Source organism: Schistocerca piceifrons, chromosome 5, assembly GCF_021461385.2.
Source record: "Schistocerca piceifrons isolate TAMUIC-IGC-003096 chromosome 5, iqSchPice1.1, whole genome shotgun sequence".
Taxonomy (NCBI): Eukaryota; Metazoa; Arthropoda; class Insecta; order Orthoptera; family Acrididae; genus Schistocerca; species Schistocerca piceifrons.
The window spans coordinates 71,626,393-71,648,308 of record NC_060142.1 but is presented as its reverse complement, the minus strand read 5'-3'; the positions used below and the strand labels follow the sequence as shown (position 1 = coordinate 71,648,308).

The 21,916-nt window shown below is 46.7% G+C and overlaps 1 protein-coding gene across 1 annotated transcript in view; it reads left to right on the top strand.

Moving 5' to 3' along the window:
- Positions 1-21,916, top strand: part of LOC124798712 (UDP-glucosyltransferase 2-like) — a 115,678-nt gene that overhangs the window by 58,406 nt on the left and 35,356 nt on the right. Inside the window, exons 4-5 of the mRNA XM_047262229.1 lie at positions 7,004-7,210; positions 20,530-20,761. Coding sequence (XP_047118185.1) covers positions 7,004-7,210; positions 20,530-20,761 — 439 coding nt within the window. The remainder of the gene's footprint in view (positions 1-7,003; positions 7,211-20,529; positions 20,762-21,916) is intronic.

Genomic DNA, 21,916 nt, shown 5'->3' with positions numbered 1-21,916 from the left:
CCTGACAAACTCTGTCACACGAAACATATATCAAGATCAACTGACTGTAAATAATCTGTTGTTAGTTCCGTCATTTCACGGAATGTCGCCAGATGATATATGACAGCATTCCTGTAGTATTCTCATTGTAAGATTAATTCTGAACGAAATTTGACAAAACAGTTTACAAAATTACGTCATTGTAAAGTAAAATAGCTAATATTTTATCTCGTATTGTCATTCTCGTCTTGAAACGGATTCCAACAATAATCTGCCAACCTACTATCCTTCGTGCTACCTGTCTATGGTGGGAAATGTCTTTACGATATCTTTCAACCTGTTCAAGCGATACGATATTAAAAATCTAAGTAATCGATCACTTGTTTCTTGAGAAACAATGATGCTCTCCGCCAAGGACGCTTCATGTTCATATAAATTGATTTTTGGTCATGACTATCCCACTCGCAAAGGAAAAATGGAATCTATGAGTAAACTTGTTGCATTGACAATAACGTACCGTTTATTGATTTACTGTGCCTCGTTTCATTGATTTTTGGTCATGACTATCCCATTCGCAAAGGATAAATGGAATCTATGAGTAAACTTGTTGCACTGACAATAACGTACCGTTTACTGATTTACTGTACCTCGTTTCACTGATTTTTGGTCATGAATATCCCATTCGCAAAGGATAAATGGAATCTATGAGTAAACTTGTTGCATTGACAGTAACGTACCGTTTGCTGATTTACTGTACCTCAGTGTCGCTGCATGTTTTCTATATGTGTTCACTGCATTCCAATGGATTTAGCACACATCCCAACATACTGTAACGGATTTTAGTCATACTGGCTTACGCAACTAGGTTAGAGAGCATTGTAATCACCTTTCCACTGTGGAGTAGAAATGCATTCCTCCTTGTTTTCGACATATCTGTACTCTCAAGTCCTGTGTGCTGTGCTGAAGAACAGACTTGACTATGATATTAGGTTAACTGTTGTAACTGTCCTCAGCGGACAGACAGCTACGACTTCATACGACGGAAGGCAAACTCTGACGCCTTCCAACGCTGTTGGCAGACTGCAATTGCGAAGTACAAAGGGCTACTGGCTGTATTGGGGTTACGTGACCGAATGCAACAATCGTCAACAGAACAGTGGAAGAACTGAAACATTGCCATAGAGCTTTACGCAAAGTCGCGTAGGTCACGAAATAGATGTGGCTAGTCTACTTGTCACACAAAGTCGCATAGCCCACGAAATAGCTGTGGCTAGTCCAACTGTCAGAGGTCTTCTTTTTATGTATAGTTTCACCTGTATCCGTCGAGCTAACTTACAACAGTCAAGCTTTGGTAAATCTCTCCGGCATTTTCATTCTCTACACTTCCACTGATTATCAAACTAACTACTCCATCGCGAAAATGGTCGCTTTCAACATATCCCTCCTTTTTAGAGTGAAATTCTTCCATACATTTCCGTTGTCTTCCATTAGACTCCCTATGTCTTTATTAGTTCTACAATAGACCAACGTTATGTCTAGCATTCTTCTGCAGCACATCTTTATTGAACCTGCTATTCTCTTCTTGTATGTACTCTTTAAAAAGCACTTTTCATTACTACAAAAGGCTGCACTCCAAATAAATAATTTCAAAAAATACCTTGTAACAGTGAAATTTGTGTTATATCGTTACGTTACAAAATTTCTCTTTTCGGGATAATTCGTTAATGTGCAATTGCTATTGACAGCCAGCAATTTATGCATGATTTACGTCGTTTATTAACAGATAATTTGCTGCCAAAATAGTAAAACTTATGTATTAGTTGGTGCATCTCATCTGCTTATCTAATTTCCACAGCATGACCTAATTTATTTCGACTACACATTTAGTCTGTAACATTCACGTTTCCCCTCCGTGTTAGGCTATACTCCGCGCAAAGTCCTTTATGAATGTCTGCCTGCCACTTAAATTCGTATTAGACATTAACAAATTCTCAGATAATTTGCATTACTATTGGCAGTCTGCCATTTATATCCTCTTTACTTCGGTCATCGCCAGTTATTTTGCTCTGGAAATAGCAACGCTCGTCTATCGTTGTTACATCTCATTTTATAATCTAATTCCCACACTATCACCTAGTTAAATTACACTAGATTCCACTATACATTAGTTCACCCTATAATCTCTTGTCGAGCCACATCTTACAAACTTTTTATTGAGACGTTGTATATTCCGTTCATTCAATCTTTCACGTCCTTTGCTCGTTCTGACAGACTTCCAGTCCTGTCACAAACCTTAAACTTTTGTTGGTTCCTCATCAACTTTAATACCTTCTTCAGTTTTTTCCTCGATTTATTTTCCTGCTTCTTGGATGTATCGGTTTTGACTGTTTTGATACTCTCGAGGATTTCCTGGCGAGATCTTGACATGTGGAATAATCGGGTATACTGCCCGATGTTTGTGTTGCTCTGGCACAATGTTTCGGCCACGTAACTCGTTACCTTCTTCAGGTGCTACCAGAGACTGCCGTATTGGAGGATCTTGTCCAGTATTTATGCCCAGTGGGCGCTGGGTGCTCTCTTTGCCGTCCGCGCCCGCCTGGCGCTGCATGTAATGTGTTGTCTCTTCCCCGGTGCTCCCTCGACGTCCGCGCCCGACTTGGTCGACATCTGTGGAACGCCAAACGCGGGTCCAGCCTAGACAGCTGCCACGACAACAGATGGTGGGCGAACGGGGCGCGGACGCCCGTGGGAGCACCAGGGAGTGGCCAAAACCTCAGGAGCAGCACCAGGCGGGCGCAGATCACGAACGGAACGCCCGACACAGGACGAGCCTCAGAGAGCTGCCACAGATGGCGACCACTTCGGGCGCGGACGTCCGAGGGAGCACCGGGGAAGGGACAACACATTACATGCAGCGCCAGGTGGGCGCGGACGGCAAAGAGAGCACCCAGCGCTCACTGGGCATAAATACTGTACAAGATCCTCCAATACGGCGGTTGAAGCTTTGCTGGCATTACCTGGAAAGGTCTTTGCAGGTGGTGACTTTAACGCTAAGCACACCGAATGACATTCCCATGTCACCAACAACCACGGACGCAAACTTCTCTGAGCGGCCCAGCGGTGGAACGCCGTCATCCTCGGACCTCACGAACCCACCCACTTTCCCAACAACGGTGGGCCTCCGGACGTGCTCGACATTGCGGTGGCCAAGGGGGTGCCCTATGTTATATCTGCCAGCACCCGCACTGCCTTACCTTCGGTCCACGTCCCAGTTATATTTGACGTCGACGTCGATGACCAGCCAGTGACGCGGGGGAGGCATCCCAACCAGGAACACCAACTGGACCCGGTATCGGGAACTGTTGGAAGAGGGTCTCCATGACGCACCTGACACAGACGATGTTGGGGTTGATGGCTATGCCCGATTCCCCCACGACTGTACTCTACAAGCGGTGCTTCGGGCCACACCGCGGCCGCGATCTGGCCCACCTCACCGCTCCCGGCAACTACCACTGCATCTCATGGAGGCGATAACTGCCAAAAACCGCCTCTTTCGTGAATGGCAGCTGACGCGCAACGCAGCGACGAAGAGGGCTCTCAATGGGATGAGATGGACATAAAAGTTGCCGTTGCAAACCACCGCCATCAGGAATGGTCCAACCGCCTGGCCACTCTTCGGGTTGACGATGGTACTTCCTGGAAAGCCACACAGCTCTTCCTCCGCCGGCGTCAGAAGATTTCGCCGTTACAAGTTGGTCGAAACATCGTCAGCAGCCCAGTGGACAAAGCCAACGCCATTGCTGACGTTTTTGAACATAATTTCCAGCCCATCTTGGACCTCATGGATCCGGATCACGTTCGCCTGGTGGCTCAACGTCTCTCGGTGTTCCTCGCTGCCCCTACGGGTGGATGCTGATGAAGTCGCCGATCAACTTCGACGACTCAACAAACGCAAGGCAGGAGGCCCTGACCAGCTTACAAATGAAATGCTGCGACGGCTGCCACTGACAGCCGCTGAACACCTGGCTCGCCTTTTCAACAGCATCCTCCACACTGGCTGCTATCCTCAGGAGTGGAAACACGCTGAGGTCGTCCCCATCCGAAAGCCTGGGAAGGACCCTCGTCTCCTGAGCAGCTACAGGCTCATCAGTTTGCTATCAGCAGTCAGCAAAGTTTTTGAAAGGCCGTATCTCTGCCGCCTCCTGCGTCGCATCAGGGAAGAACGTCTCCTCCCGAACGAACAATGTGGTTTTCTCTCTGGACACGCAACAATGCACCAACTGCTTCGACTCGTTGAAGAGGCCCTTGATGCCATCGAACGGCGGGAATACTTCAGAGCCATCTTCCTGGATGTTTCACGGGCGTTCGATTCTGTATGGCATGAGGGGCTTCTCTTCAAGCTCCTGGACCTTGGTGTGCCCCTGCCGCATGTCCGTCTCTTAAAATCTTACCTCGCCGACAGAAGCTTTCATGTACGCATGGAGGACCTGTCGACGCGCCGCAAGGTCAGGGCTGGAGTTCCCCAAGGCTCAGTCCTTGGCCCCATACTGTACATCCTGTACACCGCAGACATGCCGCGAATGGACAGGGTCCATCTCGCCCTCTACGAGGATGATAAGGCGATGTACCCACGCAGCTTGAATGCCGCTCTGCTCCAACGACGCATGCAGGCAGCGGCTGACACACTTAGTCAGTGGGCCAGGAGGTGGCGCCTCAGCTTCAATGGGGCTAAGAGGCAAACCCTCCTCATCACCAAGAAGCATATCCCAGCTGACCTACCACAGATCACCATCAGGGGAACCGCCGTACCTTGGGGAAATGCTGCTAAGTACCTGGGTGTGACGCTGGATAGAGGGCTCACATGGAGATACCATATCGACGACATCGTCAAAATGGTCAGGGGCAGAATGACTCTAGCCCTTTCTAAATCCGACACCTGCGCTCCTGCCAGAACTGGGTGTTGTGCTCTATCTTACGCTCATATGCCCGCATATCGACTACGCCGCTGTGGTTTGGGGCAATGCTGCAGCGACCCACATCGACCGACTACAGCGCCTTCAGAACAAGATTCTACTACGTCTGGCATTACACCTCCCTCGGGACTTCCCGACGGACGACCTTAACCGAATCTCCAACATCCCCACTGTTCGAGACAGGTTTCGTCAGGCTGCACGGCTCTTTTACGAGAAGAACGCGCAGTCCGAAAATTCGCTCCTTCGAGCACTGGGCCACCAGGTGCAGCGTCTTAACGCAACCAGATGGCCCCACCTGCTTCGCGACCACTGAGTTGCCAGCACATTCAGAACACCGTCCCAGCAGGCTGACAGGACATCAAACACGAAGTCAGGCCATATGAGACGCTCTGTCAGTTTGGTGGAATAGCCTTCCGGCTTAGACTCTACCGACCCACAGGGGCTCATCTGTCCCTGTCAGGCAGCAGCAGCAGCAGCAGCAATACGGCGGTGTCTACCTAGACAAGCACCTCAACTACTAAGCCCACCTGCAATACCTGCTCAACAAAACGAGGAAACAACAGTTAATCTGACAACTGCAAGGGCGACTGTATGGCTGCTCCACCAGGACAGCCATACACACATACAAGACATACATACGACCAATATACGAATACGCCGCTGCACCACTGGGCTGAATACCAAAGACAGTAGCAAACAGACTGTACTCGAGAGAACGCCGACTACTACGCAGCATAGCAAAACTACCATACCGCACCCCTAGCGACGAAGTATACGAGACGACAGAAATAACCCCACTACAAACAAGACTGGCAAAACTTAGGGCAAGATACGGCTCACACATCCTACACAAAAGACCAGATATGGAAGACATACTGACGACCAAGCCACGCACACCAAGATGCCCGAAAAAGAAATACATTTACCCGGCGCATACAGTTGCAGAAAATACATCAACTGAGTTCCCCGACTTAGTACCCACAATGACACAACTGACAGGAGGAGAAACCATCCCACCCCACCTAGACGAAAGACAATAACACAGCAACAAATGACCTAGTGCACCACGACAGCCCCCACATTCAACACACAACACACCCCATAACACAAAGCACAACAGCATCAAGGAAATCATAGATAAGATAAGAGCTATTGTAAAAACCAAATCCAAGTACCACTAAAGGGAAAGGAGAATATGTGAGCCTAGATATAAGGCAAAATAAAAAAAAGAAACCATTGTAGCAACCAGCTTCAAGTACTGCAAAGCAGGAAAGGAGAACTTGTAAACACTGGCATTAAGATTAGTCTAAGCTAGAATATATCAACGACAACAACAACACTGTCCCACAACATTTTACATTTCGTAGAATTATTACATAGGGAAAAATAAATGTAAACACTATAAGAATTCCCCATTAGGTTAATGTGTCACTTCCAGTTATAATGTCATATCACCCCCACATACCTTATAAAGTCAATACACTAATCGCATCCTACATTCAGTTAAGTAAACAATTACTCTTGTTAAGTTAGTTATATTGTTAAATAAGTTCAGTTTTTGCATAATTAACTGAATCAATATTCTTTCACACTATATACACCAAAAAGTAACGTAAAATTAAAGATACCCAACATAAAATAATAGCATGTAATCAAATATATAAAGATAATAGAAATAAATAAAATAAAAATTGTGACCTATGGCTGATAAAGGGCAAACAGACAAGCCCTAGAAAAGCCCGCCTTCTCCCCTCAGGAGAAGGAATGAAAAGTGCTAAAAAAGAAAAAAAAATCCCAGTACGGCAGTCTCAGGTAGCACCTAAAGAAGGCAACGAGTTACGTAGCCGAAATATTGTGCCAGAGCGACACACACATCCGGCAGTAGACCCGATTATTCCACATGTTTTGATACCATTGGTTTGAAGCTAGTGTCACCTGTAGTGTAGATATCCTCAGCTTTCTGCTCAATGGATCGCGCGAGACGCGCTCGGTACGTGTACTTCACTGGAGTGACGCCGGTGTGAGCCGCGGCGCGCTTCTGCTGCCGACAGGTGCGCCACCGCGCCCTCTACGCGGACACAGAGGAACTACACCGCCGCCACCTGGGCGCGCAGCTGCCGCCGCTGTGGCAGTCGCTGTCGGCCACGAGCCTCGTGCTGCTCAACACGCACTGGACCATCGGCGGCGCAGTGCCGCTGCTGCCCAACGTCGTAGAGGTCGGCGGACTCCATATCGAGCAGCCGCAGCCCCTGCCGCAGGTACCGTTCACTTCATCAGCATCAGTTACCTACTATATTAGCAGGTCATTTGCCTCTCCATTTTCTGCGATCCATTTCTTCCTTCTTAAGGTTGCTGTATGTTGTAACGTCCCCCTCCACCATCCTCCACACCTATAAGTCCCTCATCCGCCCTATCCTTTATCCCCATCTGGCTTGGATCTCCGCCCCCCCCTACCTTTTATAAATCCCTCCAAATCCTTGAACGTCATGCTCTCCGCCTCGCCTATCGCATCCATCTCCCCTCCCCCACGCGGATCCTGTACAATCTCATCCCCTTCCCCCACCTCCTCCTTTTCCTGGAAAGGATACGGATCCTGTACACCTCCCGCAAACTCGATCCTCCTCACCCGCTCGTCTCCCCGATCCTCTCCCACCCCCGCCCGCTGCTGCGCCTGTATTCGCACGTCCCACCCGGTCTCCATCTCTCCACCCTCCTTACCCTCTCCCAAGGTGGCTTCCGCCAGCTCCCCCTCCCTGATGATGTCCTCCTCCCCTGCATCTACCCCTCCTATCAACTTTGATCCTCCCCCCCACCTCCTGTGTCCTTTCCTTTAGGCACCCTCCCTCACTCCCTTACCTTCCCTTCTCTTTCCTTTCCCCCCCTCCCTCCTCCCCTCTCCCCCGGGCTTCCCCTCCCCCTTCCTCCCTCCCCCTCTCTCCTTTGCCCTTGACATCTCTGCTCTCCCCTCTCCCATTCCCCTTCCCCTTCCTCCTCCTCCACCTCCTCTCTTGGCAGGTCCCCGGACTCGTACACGCTCAGTGGACATTCGCGCGCCGGAGATCATCGCCGTCAGTGTTTCGTGTGTGTGCCTTCGTTTGGGTGTAGTGTTGTTCGCCGTCACGCCACCACCGTTCACGTGCCGTCGCCATCGTCCATGTTATGTGCACCGTGTCGCCTCGTGTTAGTGATGTTTCTCGTTCAGCGTGAACGGCTCCATGTTTTTTCGATTTTTAGTGTCTACATTTTTTGCCCACCGTTTTTACTGTCTACTCTGTGCCACCTTTATGTACTACTTGTTGTCAAACTCAAGGCTGAAGAGCGGCGTATTGTGCTGCTGACAGCCCGCCTTTGTATAAGGTGTTTAAAATCACAATAAGGAAAAAAAAAAAAAAAATTGTACCGTCCATCACGTCATCCAGTATCTGGAATCTCTTCCTTCCTCACTTCCTTTTCCCTTCTACATAACCTTCTAAAACTGTTTTTATCAGTTCGCCATTCATTCTTAATATATGCCCAATCCAATTTCTTTTTCTTCTCTTTATTACATCTAGTAACTGTCTCCTCTCTCCCACTCTTCTCAGTAACTCTTCATTTTTTACTCTGTCCATCCAACTTATTCTTTCCATCCTCCACCATGTCCAGATCTCAAAAGCCTCCATCCTTTCTCTGTCTTTCTTCATCATAGTCCATGTTTCAGCGCCATATAGAAGAACACTCTCTGAATTCTCTGTCCAGGCCGCTGCAGAAAATTCTCCTTTTCTTATAAAACGCCTCTTTTGCCATTGCTATCCTTGTTTTATTTTCTGTGGTGCACTTGCAGTCAATGTCTGTCCTGCTTCCAAGATACTTAAAATTTTACACCTGTTCTAGTAGTTCTCCATTCAGCATAATTTTTGTTTCCTTATTTCCTCCTAGTGCCAATACTTTTGTTTTACTTGTGTTAATTATCATTCCATATTTTTTTCCATTAGTTTCAATGGTGTCCACCAAATCCTGTAATTCTTTTTCCCCTGTGGCTAGAAGGACCATGTCATCAGCAAACCTCAAACACCCTACTCTTCTTTCTCCAATTTCTGCACCTTTGTCATCTAATGAGCATTGGTCAATCATGTTTTCCAAGTAGAGGTTGAAAAGAGTACGTGATAGACAGCATCCTCGTCTTACTCGCCGGCCACTGGTGGCCGAGCGGTTCTAGGCGCTTCAGTCTGGAACCGCACGACCGCTACGGTCGCAGGTTCGAATCCTGCCTCGGGCATGGATGTGTGTGATGTGCTTAGGTTAGTTAGGTTTAAGTAGTTCTAAGTCCTAGGGGACTGATGACCTCCCATAGTGCTCAGAGCCACTTGAACCATTTGTCTTACTGCTTTTCCTAGTCCGATCCAGTTTGTACTTTCTCCTCTCACTTTAATTGAAACTTTTTGATTGAGATATAATGAGTTTACAAGTCTTCTGGTTTTCCAGTCCACTCTCTTTTCCCTCATTATAGTCGCCAGCTTGTCCCAAACCACATTGTCAAATGCCTTTTCTAGATCGATGAAGAACATATATAAGTCTCTTCCTTTTTCAATAAACCTTTCTCCCAATATTCGAAGGAGCCGTATTGCATCTCTGGTGCCCGTATTCTAAAGCCGAACTGCTCTTCGCCAAGGTTCTCCTCCATCACTTTTTCAAGTCTTTTATTAATTATTCTTAACATCACTTTGGCTGCATGTGAAATGAGGCTGATTGTCTTGTGCTCGCTGCATTTCTTGGTTACTTGTTTTTTTCGGTAATGGAATCATTAATGTTGTCAGAAAGTCCTCAGGCCATTCACCACTGTCATATACACTCCTGGAAATTGAAATAAGAACACCGTGAATTCATTGTCCCAGGAAGGGGAAACTTTATTGACACATTCCTGGGGTCAGATACATCACATGATCACACTGACAGAACCACAGGCATATAGACACAGGCAACAGAACATGCACAATGTCGGCACTAGTACAGTGTATACGCACCTTTCGCAGCAATGCAGGCTGCTATTCTCCCATGGAGACGATCGTAGAGATGCTGGATGTAGTCCTGTGGAACGGCTTGCCATGCCATTTCCACCTGGCGCCTCAGTTGGACCAGCGTTCGTGCTGGACGTGCAGACCGCGTGAGACGACGCTTCATCCAGTCCCAAACATGCTCAATGGGGGACAGATCCGGAGATCTTGCTGGCCAGGGTAGTTGACTTACACCTTCTAGAGCACGTTGGGTGGCACGGGATACATGCGGACGTGCATTGTCCTGTTGGAACAGCAAGTTCCCTTGCCGGTCTAGGAATGGTAGAACGATGGGTTCGATGACAGTTTGGATGTACCGTGCACTATTCAGTGTCCCCTCGACGATCACCAGTGGTGTACGGCCAGTGTAGGAGATCGCTCCCCACACCATGATGCCGGGTGTTGGCCCTGTGTGCCTCGGTGGTATGCAGTCCTGATTGTGGCGCTCACCTGCACGGCGCCAAACACGCATACGACCATCATTGGCACCAAGGCAGAAGCGACTCTCATCGCTGAAGACGACACGTCTCCATTCGTCCCTCCATTCACGCCTGTCGCGACACCACTAGAGGCGGGCTGCACGATGTTGGGGCGTGAGCGGAAGACGGCCTAACGGTGTGCGGGACCGTAGCCCAGCTTCATGGAGACGGTTGCGAATGGTCCTCACCGATACCCCAGGAGCAACAGTGTCCCTAATTTGCTGGGAAGTGGCGGTGCGGTCCCCTACGGCACTGCGTAGGATCCTACGGTCTTGGCGTGCATCCGTGCATCGCTGCGGTCCGGTCCCAGGTCGACGGGCCCGTGCACTTTCCGCCGACCACTGGCGACAACATCGATGTACTGTGGAGACCTCACGCCCCACGTGTTGAGCAATTCGGCGGTACGTCCACCCGGCCTCCCGCATGCCCACTATACGTCCTCGCTCAAAGTCCGTCAACTGCACATACGGTTCACGTCCACGCTTTCGCGGCATGCTACCAGTGTTAAAGACTGCGATGGAGCTCCGTATGCCACGGCAAACTGGCTGACACTGACGGCGGCGGTGCACAAATGCTGCGCAGCTAGCGCCATTCGACGGCCAACACCGCGGTTCCTGGTGTGTCCGCTGTGCCGTGCGTGTGATCATTGCTTGTACAGCCCTCTCGCAGTGTCCGGAGCAAGTATGGTGGGTCTGACACACCGGTGTCAATGTGTTCTTTTTTCCATTTCCAGGAGTGTATTTTATTACATAATCTCAATATTTCTCTTATCCCATCTTGGTTCAAGCATTTTAATATTTCTCCCAGTATCGTATCTGTACCTACCGCTTTGCCAATTTTCATTGCAGCTATGGCAGAGTTTACTTCTTCCATTATGATGGTTGGTCCTTTCTCGTCATCACTTACACTGTTGTGTGATTCAAGTTTCAGAGTTTCTGGTTTGCTATTTGTGTCATATAGCTCTTTTAGGTATTCTTCCTATCTCTGGAGGACATCGTCACGATCTTTGTTCACTACCGCTTCGTCTTTACTCAAAATTTCCAAAACCGTTCACTTACGAGGAATAAACACAACAGGCAGTCCCAGAAAGTATTTGCTTATTAACCTGCAACAGCCCATTAACAAAGCACGTTTCCATTTTGTCCAATATGGCCTCTATCGTGCCTTCTACATGCGCATAAACAGCAAATAGCACTGCACAAGCCAGAAGCAGAGTTACACAACTGATGACTGACACATCATGTGTGTGTCGTGACAAGTACAGGGCGATTATAATAAAAGTGCTGCTGCTCACACCGATTCAGCGTGGACTTTATTTCTCGTGCGACAGCAAAACTTGGTAGATATCCTGATGTCTTAATGCAGAACGGATTTCCAATTTTGGCGATCTAGTGCAAATCTAGTGCGGTGGATGCAAGAAAGGAATATAGAAATGTTTCCATATGTAATGGATTGGGAATGGGATATGGGCACAAAAGGTCAAAAAAGTGACAAAATAATGCTGGCGTTATTATTAGCGATCCCTTACACAGTCTGTTCAATACGGCCACCAGAGAAAGCGACAAGATGCTGCATCTGTTGTAAAGGCAGCAAGATTTTGCTACCACATATTTAATATTCTTGCAAATTTATATTTATGATAGATCACTCTTTAGAATGCTCAATCGCATTATTAATCATTTTATTGGCTGATACTAGCTAGCATGCCGTATTAACAACTTCTATAGTACTACAGGGCTATTACAAATGATTGAAACGATTTCATAAATTCACTGTAGCTCCATTCATTGACATATGGTCACGACACACTACAGATACGTAGAAAAACTCATAACGTTTTGTTCGGCTGAAGCCGCACTTCAGGTTTCTGCCGCCAGAGCGCTCGAGAGCGCAGTGAGACAAAATGGCGACAGGAACCGAGAAAGCGTATGTCGTGCTTGAAATGCACTCACATCAGTCAGTCATAACAGTGCAACGACACTTCAGGACGAAGTTCAACAAAGATCCACCAGCTGCTAACTCCATTCGGCGATGGTATGCGCAGTTTAAAGCTTCTGGATGCCTCTGTAAGGGGAAAACCGATGGATCGGTCGTGGTGGAGATCATGATCAGCAATTCATGTCATGGCCTCCACGCTCTCCCAACTTAACCCCATGCGATTTCTTTCTGTGGGGTTATGTGAAAGATTCAGTGTTTATACCTCCTCCACCAAGAAACGTGTCAGAACTGCGAGCTCGCATCAACGATGCTTTCGAATTCATTGATGTGTGGGAGGAACTTGATTATCGGCTTGATGTCTGCCAAATCACTAAAGGGGCACATATCGAACATTTGTGAATGCCTAAAAAAACTTTTTGAGTTTGTGTGTGTGTGTGCAAAGCATTGTGAAAATATCTCAAATAATAAAGTTATTGTAGAGCTGTGAAATCGCTTCAATCATTTGTAATAACCCTGTACATGTCTGAGAATTAATTAGTGTTGAGCACTGACAGAAAAGGTGAAGCAGGCGACGCTTTCGTCAGAAGCCACAATCAGCTAAAGAGGGGCTGGGAAGAGTCATAACATGTTCTGTAGGGGCGGACATTTACTGCCCTGAGATAGGGAGCACAGTGTGGCGACGGTGGTTTATGATGCTAGAGGCTGCAGGTCCCCTGTACCATGGACAGAGCAGGCAGCAGGTTACTCTCTGATAGGACAGAAAAAATTTCAGAATTCCAAATCTGGAGGATGAATGTCAGGGGCAGGGGAAGGCGAAAGGACATCCTTTTATTGCGAAGCAATGCGCGGAGTCACAAGCGATGGTCGTGTGGTGGCCTTCGAGGTATCTTCTCACAGGAAGTGCCGGGGCATGTTTCCCATGGAAAAGCAGAGACGCGTTTTCGATTGGCGGAGAGTCAAGATGTACAAAGGGAAATGGAACCTGCCACAATTATGACAGGAGATCGAGCTTCAGGTGACTGGCCGGCCGATTCATGACCCATGTGCTGGTACAAAATGTTTTTGTAACGGTCTCCGTGATTCCTCGCCTGAACGCAAATGCAGACGCCGCGAGTCCAGCAGGGAGCTGGAGTGTGACGTTAGCAAGGACTTCCCTGTAAGGACCGATCGAGAAGACGTCCCTCCCTCCTGATGCAGCACACATCCCTGCCAAGAGTGAATGAAGACAGATCGCTCTGGGAATCGAGCTAGACTTCGGTGGCGAGAGCCAGAGCGGAAAATCTGTCGGGTAGATTTTGAGGAGCGTTGCTTTTGACACAAGGAGTGTGTGCAGTCGTTTCTCCGTGAGAGAGCTGTTACTCTGTTTACTCGAGTGAAGATTGTTTAGCGCACTGAGCAGTCTGGCTCACACTCAAACGCTCTTCTATGGGAGAATACTTGATTCGAGTTTCTCTTCCTGGTTGGCGAGAAAACAGAAATCTTGACCCGTATTCTCTCTTGCGCTGAGGATATTTCAACCCCAGGAGTTTGGAGATGGGACACTGAGTCCACTGTGTAGGCAGAGAATTGCAAGTAGGCGATGCACTTCACTTGCACAGCGGGGACGCCCCAGCGAGCAGATCATCGGTGCAGTGCAACTACTGTCCGTGCTTCAGTAGATGACATGTGTACTCCGGTTTGGTGGATAAGGAAACACTTACAAGAAATGTGTTGAATTCCATTTTCTTGTACAGTGAGCGTTTTCTGAAAGTGCCTGTCAGGGTGTAGATCTTCTGTTTCTCACTGAGAACCAGTATCAGCCAACTTCGTGCCCCTCGTCTAATAACGGCGGCCGCGGTCTAGAAATAGTCAAATGCATGTTCTGCCAATCTGGAAATAACGTGTAGGATAGAATCCGATATTGTGTATATACAATTTGTTGCACTCTAAGCCGGCCGAAGTGGCCGAGCGGTTAAAGGCGCTACAGTCTGGAACCGCACAACCGCTACGGTCGCAGGTTCGAATCCTGCCTCGGGCATGGATGTGTGTGATGTCCTTAGGTTTAAGTAGTTCTAAGTTCTAGGGGACTTATGACCACAGCACTTGAGTCCCATAGAGCTCAGAGCCATTTGAATTATTTTTTGCACTCTAAAGCATTTTGAGAATAAATAATTCACGGTGTCCAAGTTCTAATTCATTGTAGTAGCATCCCGATAGGAGTCAGTGGTTCAATGTGCTAAACTGAAGTAAAACCACAACAAGATGCTTCGTTTTATGGAAATTTCTATGTGCAGGTTGTCAAAGACAAGATCATCTTAATCATTTGTACCCGTGAGAATTCCGTTTCGGAGGCAATAATCAACTACACATATACACGCCATTTGTTAGAAACACCACGGAGATTTACACCGTAAAAAGACGTGATCAACAGATGCTCGCAGCAGTTCCAGTGGAATCTAATCAACATGTTCCTGTATACTGGCCTTCAGATCAGGTAAAGACAGAACGTGTCGCTGGCGATCACGTTCCGGTAGATATTCTCAGAGCAAAAACGGCTCTAAGCACTATTGGGACTTAATACCTGAGGTCATCAGTCCCCTAGACTTAGAACTACTTAAGCGTAACCAACCTAAGGACATCACACACATCCATGCCCGAGGCATGATTCGAACCTGCGACCGTAGGAGCAGCGCGGTTCCGGACTGAAGCGCCTAGAACAGCTCGACCACAGCGATCGGCCCAGTGCAAAAAGTCACATGGATTCAGACCAGGTGATCTTGCAGGCCACACATGTGGAAGAATTCTGGAGATACCCCGTTCGTGGAAGGTGACATTAAGCAGATATTTCACTGGGCGAGCGACATTAGGCGTTGCCAAATATTGCGTGAAAACAAAGATTGCGCTCTTCCAAATCGGGAATCACATGCAGCACAAGGAAGTCTCCATAGCGTGCAGATATCACGGTGCACCTGTTAGGCTCTCTGGGTGTATTCTCCTCAAAAAAGAACGAATCGAGAATAAAGGTGCTTGTGAACCCATACCACACAGTCACATACGGTGTGTGCAAGGGCTCTTCGTGCACAGCACGCGGTTTAACAGTACCCCAAATTCGCTAGTTCCGTGTATTCGCTGCATCCTGTAGCATAAAATATGCCTCGTCACTCCATAAAATATTGGCTGACCACATGTCATCAACTTCGTCCCGTGCCAGAAAGCGAAGACCTAATTCAGAGCGTTGCTGCGCATCTTACAGTTTCAGTAGCAGCACTTTCTGGTTTTGTACATACCAGTGTAAAAAAGACTGCAAAACATTCCTCACTGTTGACTATAGGAGTCCGCAGCTCGTGATCGTGCGGTAGCGTTCTAGCTTCCCACGCCCAGGTTCCCGGGTTCGATTCCCGCCGGGGTCAGGGATTTTCTCTGCCTCGTGATAACTGGGTGTTGTGTGCTGTCCTTAGGTTAGTTAGGTTTAAGTAGTTCTAAGTTCTAGGAGACTGATGACCATAGATGTTATGTCCCATAGTGCTCAGAGCCATTTTTTGACTATGAGATGGACAGTTCTCGCAACACCGCACTAGGACTAGCACTACCCGGAGCACATGCTGCATGGTCGGTTACAGTGACAAGAGCAACTTCGTCACTAACTCCCACAGGGACAGAACGCCTTCGTCTCCCAGGTGCCACATGAAACTCACCAGTGTTCCCGAATTTCATTATCATCTTCTTAAAAAATTAAATGACATCGGTCCTCTCTTCAGATATTTCATTCGGCGATACATTCCCAAATGCAGTACTGTTACGCCTGCCGTTCACATAAAACAGTTTTACGAAGAGCGCACTGTCTCTCTTCTTAATTGCCATACTGTTCCCTCGCGTTATAGTTTATCAAATGACAGCGTGAACATCACACCCTCAAAGAAACAGTGTACAGCACCGGATTTGCACCTGGTGACCACAAATGGAACTATTTTTTTCCAGCGCAAATCGGTTTCATGTTAACGCATTAGCATATCTACAAAGTTTCGATAACATACGATAACAACAACCCTCACTGAACCTGTGTGCGTAGCTGCACTTCAATTATAACCGCCCGATATGATGTTTACTGACTGGACCTGATTACGTTACCCGTATACTTGCACAATGATAAGCGAAAAAATTATGCCCATTGTCAGAACACCGCCTTTTGGGGTTGTGGCCACGTGTCGCATTAACGGTAGTACATAACATTTATGAAATACTTCGTCGGTATTTGGAGTAATAAAGACATATTAAAATTTTTAATAGAGAGTAGTGATGTTCTACGGTAATACTTATTCTACAGTTCGTTGTGAATCATTTTTCGGCGTTTTAAGCCATCCTCAGATAACTTAATACTAAACAGACGGTCCACAAAGTATCACCGAGAGACAGTATTTAGTGGAGCAGAGACGAATGGTGACTAACTGTAGCCTCGAATGGACTGCAAGTGGGGAACTACACTGACAAAAGCGACTCTGACAAAAGGCAGCCCACTGTCAGGGAACGAATATCTCAGAAATTAAGAAGTTGATCAACATTTCTCATGCTAATGCCGTGAGCGTTTATGGAAAGTGCTTGAGAGATGACGAAACCAGGAGTAGCCGGCAAACTACCAGACGTCCACACCTCATCTCAGAATGTGGAGGTCCGACGCGCGGCCATTGTCTGAGCGAGGAACGACGGGGGTCTCCGGCAGATCAGACGGCACAGTTCAATGCCGGAGCAGCAACAAGTGTTTCGGAGCACACCGTTCAGAGGACATTGTTGAAAGTGGGGCTCCAAAACAGACGATCCCTATGTCTTCCAGTGCCGACACGACATCGCCAGTTATGACTGCAGTGGTCATTGTATCTTAAGAGACTGGGACGCGGATGAATGGAAACTTGTCGCCTGGTCAGATAAAACAGATTTCGTGTCAGTGCAGGTCAGAGGTGGTGTCCGGAAACGCTGTCGTCCAGACGTACAGCTGTTCGAAACACTCACAGTCCTACAGACGCATGCCTGTGTTACTGTATGGGAACATTCACATGGGCTGCCATGGGAAACGCTGCTGATTACGTCTTCAGCTCCATAAATGCATGACCTGGACGGAGGAGCATGGTAGTCAAGTCACGTTGATGTCTTGGCCAACAGATTATCCTTATCGGCACCCGATGCACCAGATTCTGTTTGTTGTCGAACACCAGGTTAGGTTTACGCAAGTTTAGTGTATGACTACTGCCTTCTTTGGGAGTCCTACCTCTTCCATTACGCTGAGTGGATTTTGGTATTATCCAGTTTTCCAAAACAATCGTATTCATTTTATTTTGTTAAGAGAAAGTCTGTTTGTTATCCTATGCAGAAGCCGCCCAGCGGACATGCATGGACTGTGCAGAATCTTAAATGAATGAGAAATATTATGCCGCAGAATCTCATCTTTACAGAAAAAAAATAAAAATAAAAAAAAAACGCGTTGGAAACGTAATTGATCTGGCATGACCATTCGGTATTGAGCAACATAACTGATATTATATTAAACATTGGCCCCCATATCGTTCGTCACACATTCTGGAATGGGATCTTTGTCTTTTGTAAATGGTGAAGTAGTTCGCATAGACGTAACCATTTACCACACAAAGTTTCACTTAACATACTAGACAATAACCTCAGCATTAGGGATAACAACCAACTATGGTTCCGCAACCAAACTGGCAATCAATAATAAAGAGGAGATGAAGGAAGCTTCAATAGTGCCTCTCAGTAGAAAAGCCGAAAAAATAATCAACTTTACGAGAAGAAGGAATAGCACAAGTTGAGCATAACTTTTAAAAGTTAGTCAAATAGCCAACGGTTCTACAGAAAACAAACTTCGGACGTCAGCGATATTGCTATTCAGTATTCTTGGAAGAGTGAATTCTATCTAGCAAAATATTTCTTTAACTGATAGGTACACTTGGCCGTCGCAAGTGGTTTAGCACTACATAAATGGGGCAGCCTGATCGAAGTAAATGTTACGTCACTGGAAAAAACAGAATCCGATGAAAGTAGATTATAAATAAGTAAACGGAGATCACAAGGAACCGGCTGGTCCCGGCGGAGGTTCGAGTCCTCCCTCGGGCATGGGTGTGTGTGTTTGTCCTTAGGATAATTTAGGTTAACTAGTGTGTAAGCTTAGGGATTGATGACCTTAGCAGTTAAGTCCCATAGGATTTCACACACATCTAAACACAAGGAACATACGTTTGACTGACAGTCATGAACACTTCCATATTTACTCTCCGCTAAATAAAATACCACTGCGTGATCAATGCAAGACACTGTACTTGCAACTTGCCACAAGTAAATGCGTTATCACCACATAAACAGTTGCCTTTAGCGGACAAAGACTGCACAAAAGATCTGACACTGTTCACAATTTAGTTATCATCAGACACAAATATTATCAAAATATTATCAAATATTATCAAAGCACGCTTACCCGCCAACATCTGCTTCACGTCTGCCACTCAGAATCAGTCTCTACTCTGCCTTAATTGCGCTTGACTTTTTTTTACCAGAAGAGGAGGTGGTACTGGCTCGATTAGCCAATTGGGACTTAAAGAATAACTGCGGAGGCTTACTATTCGCTGCGCGCATTCTTTCTGGGCATTCAGGAAGAACGGCGAAGGCTCGAGATTCGCTACGTGTTGCTTTTCAAAGCATTTCTGGAGCCAGTGGGGGCTGATGGTATCTGAAATTGGGTATTACGCCAAAATTTCAGTGTTACATTTTTATATCACACGCCTGCAAGGAAGAAAATACTTTATCTCGGCACTCGGATTTCCGTCATTCGTTATAATGTAAATACCCCTACACTTCATGGTGTATGACAGCCAAAAAATCAGTTTTAAGTCTAATTTACTATCCTGCGGGAAATTAGAGATTCATCTGTGAGAGAAAATTATTTGAGGGAAAGAACGCGCTACGATTTATAGCCTATTTCGAAAGGCTATTGTCGTCACGTATGAGTAATGGGCGGCGGAGGTTCGAGTCCTCCCTCGGGCATGGGCGTGTGTGTTTGTCCTTAGGATAATTTAGGTTAAGTAGTGTGTAAGCTTAGGGACTGATGACCTTAGCAGTTAAGTCCCATAAGATTTCACACACATTTTTTTGAGTAATGGGCTATTAGAACCGCAACACATTCGTCATTTAAAACACTGGAAAAATTAGGTAAATTATATGTTATAAGGTTCGAACCCGGCAACGTTTCTGTATCCATTACGAGGCAGTACGATGTTGGACGGCCAAAGGTAGTCGATTGTAATATATTTCGTGGCATTTAATAGACTTCCAAACCAAAAACAGTGTAAGAAAAGAGGATATATGGAGTGCAAAATTATTGGAAATTGTACAACGCTGATACCAGGCAGTGCCACTGTTTGGAGCTCAAATTAAGAGGAGAGGAGCATGCATCTAAAGATTAGTTCCGCTATTTCAGGGGAAAAGATACTTCTCTGTTCTGCGTAGGACATTCAAAAAAATACTCAACCATGATTTCCACTGAAATGGACAAAGAAGACAAGGAAAATAGCAATGTACACTGCGAAATAGGCTGCTCGTTTCACATAAAAATAAAATAAAGCAACATATCCCCTTGCGATAGTTTCTTAAGCATCAGAACGTTCAAATGGCTCTGAGCACTATGGGACTTAACATCTGAGGTCATCAGTCCCCTACAACTTAGAACTACTTAAACCTAACTAACCTAAGGACATCACACACATCCATGCCCGATTGAGGATTCGAACCTGCGACCGTAGCGGTCGCGCGGTTCCAGACTGAAGCGCCTAGAACCGCTCGGCCACACCGGCCGGCATCAGCAAGTGTACGAGATAATGAAAAAGAAAGAGGGCTACAAAATCTGTCCACTGCGCGTTGTGAAGTACACAGAATTACGAAAGATGGGTGAAAAACGGACTTCTTTCACTGTGCGTGGTTATCTTTTGCCATACCTTCAGAAACCTACTAAGAAAGTGTCTAATCCACGGCACTCAGTATGGCTGTTGTATCTCGTGACAAAGGTGGGTCAACACTCTATTATGGAAGAAGTCACGATACAGTGTAGCCCCAGTGTGGGAGGTGTCTCTGTGGACAGTACTGGTTTGTTAACAGGAGCTGGAACAGTTCCTGTCTGGGTCTGCCCATGGAGCGGTGTACGTGTCGTTCGGCAGCCTGATCGCCTTCCACACGCTGCCGCTGGACAAGATGCGCGCCATCCTTGAGGTGCTGTCTGCCCTGGAACAGCGTGTGCTGCTGCGCTGCGACCAGTCCCAGCTGCCGCCCGGTGTGCGATTGCCTGGCAACGTGATAGCCAGCAGGTGGCTGCCGCAGACAGCCATACTGGGTCAGTCGCTCAAGTCTCTCATTACTCTCACCTTCCTCTGGTGGCCACTGTCTTTGCCTACTTACCTAGTCCCAGATTCCCCTCAGTCACCACATTTTTGACCTGTTTTGACGCAGACCACCAGAAATTTCTCTCCTTTGCCAAAATCTCAGAGTACTACATGCATCCTACGCCCTCAGTTGTTTATTTGATCTATCTCTGTCAGTCCCGACAGATTTGTATCTCACTCAAGTATCAAAGAAATTATTTTTGTGTCTTAACACATGTCCTATCATGCTGTTTCTTTTTCTCGTCAGTATTCTCCAAACAATACTCACCTTAACGATTCTTTGGTGAACCACCCCATTTCTTACCTTGTCAGTCCATCAGTATCCCTCTACAGTACCATATCTGAAACGAGTCGATTCTCTTTTTATCCAGCTGTCCCACAGTCCTCGAATCTTTTCCATCAGTCCTCTGCTACAAATGTTAATTCTCAGATAATTCTTCCTCAAATTAAGGTCGCTGTTAGGTACTAGCAAGCTTCCTTGGGACAGGAATGTCCTCTTTACCTGTGTGAGTCTGCTGGTTATGTCCACTAGCTGCAGTTAGAATTTTCTGCTTATTTCAGTCCACACTCCTACAATATTTCGGAAAAGACTATATGTTTCACCTAGACTGTTACTGGGTTCTTTACCTCACAATCAAGATCTCGTCATATGTGCCATTTACAAACGATAGCTTCAGAGGAGATGGTTAATACATTTCTTTATTTTTTATTGGAACATAGTCCGTGTGTACAGTCAGATTCACAAATTTAATACCGTCATCTTAACAGGTGATAATATAGGGTGACAATTATTGAACTATGTAAAATAAAATGGTCGTAACTACTGAACGGTAGCGTTAGCTTGTTCAAACTGCACGGTTGGCCGCGTTTCATGATGGGAATTAGTATGCACATGTATGGTTTGGTTCAGCGACGAAGTCCCTTTCATTTTGATGGGTTCGTCAGCAAGCAGAATTGGCGCATTTAGGAGACTGAGAATCAGCATTTCGCAATCGAGAAGCCTCTCCAAGCTCAACGAGTGACTGTGTGGTGTGCAATGTCCAGTCACGAAATAATCCGTGTGATATCTCTTGACGGCACAGTGGCTGTCAAACGGTACGTGAAGG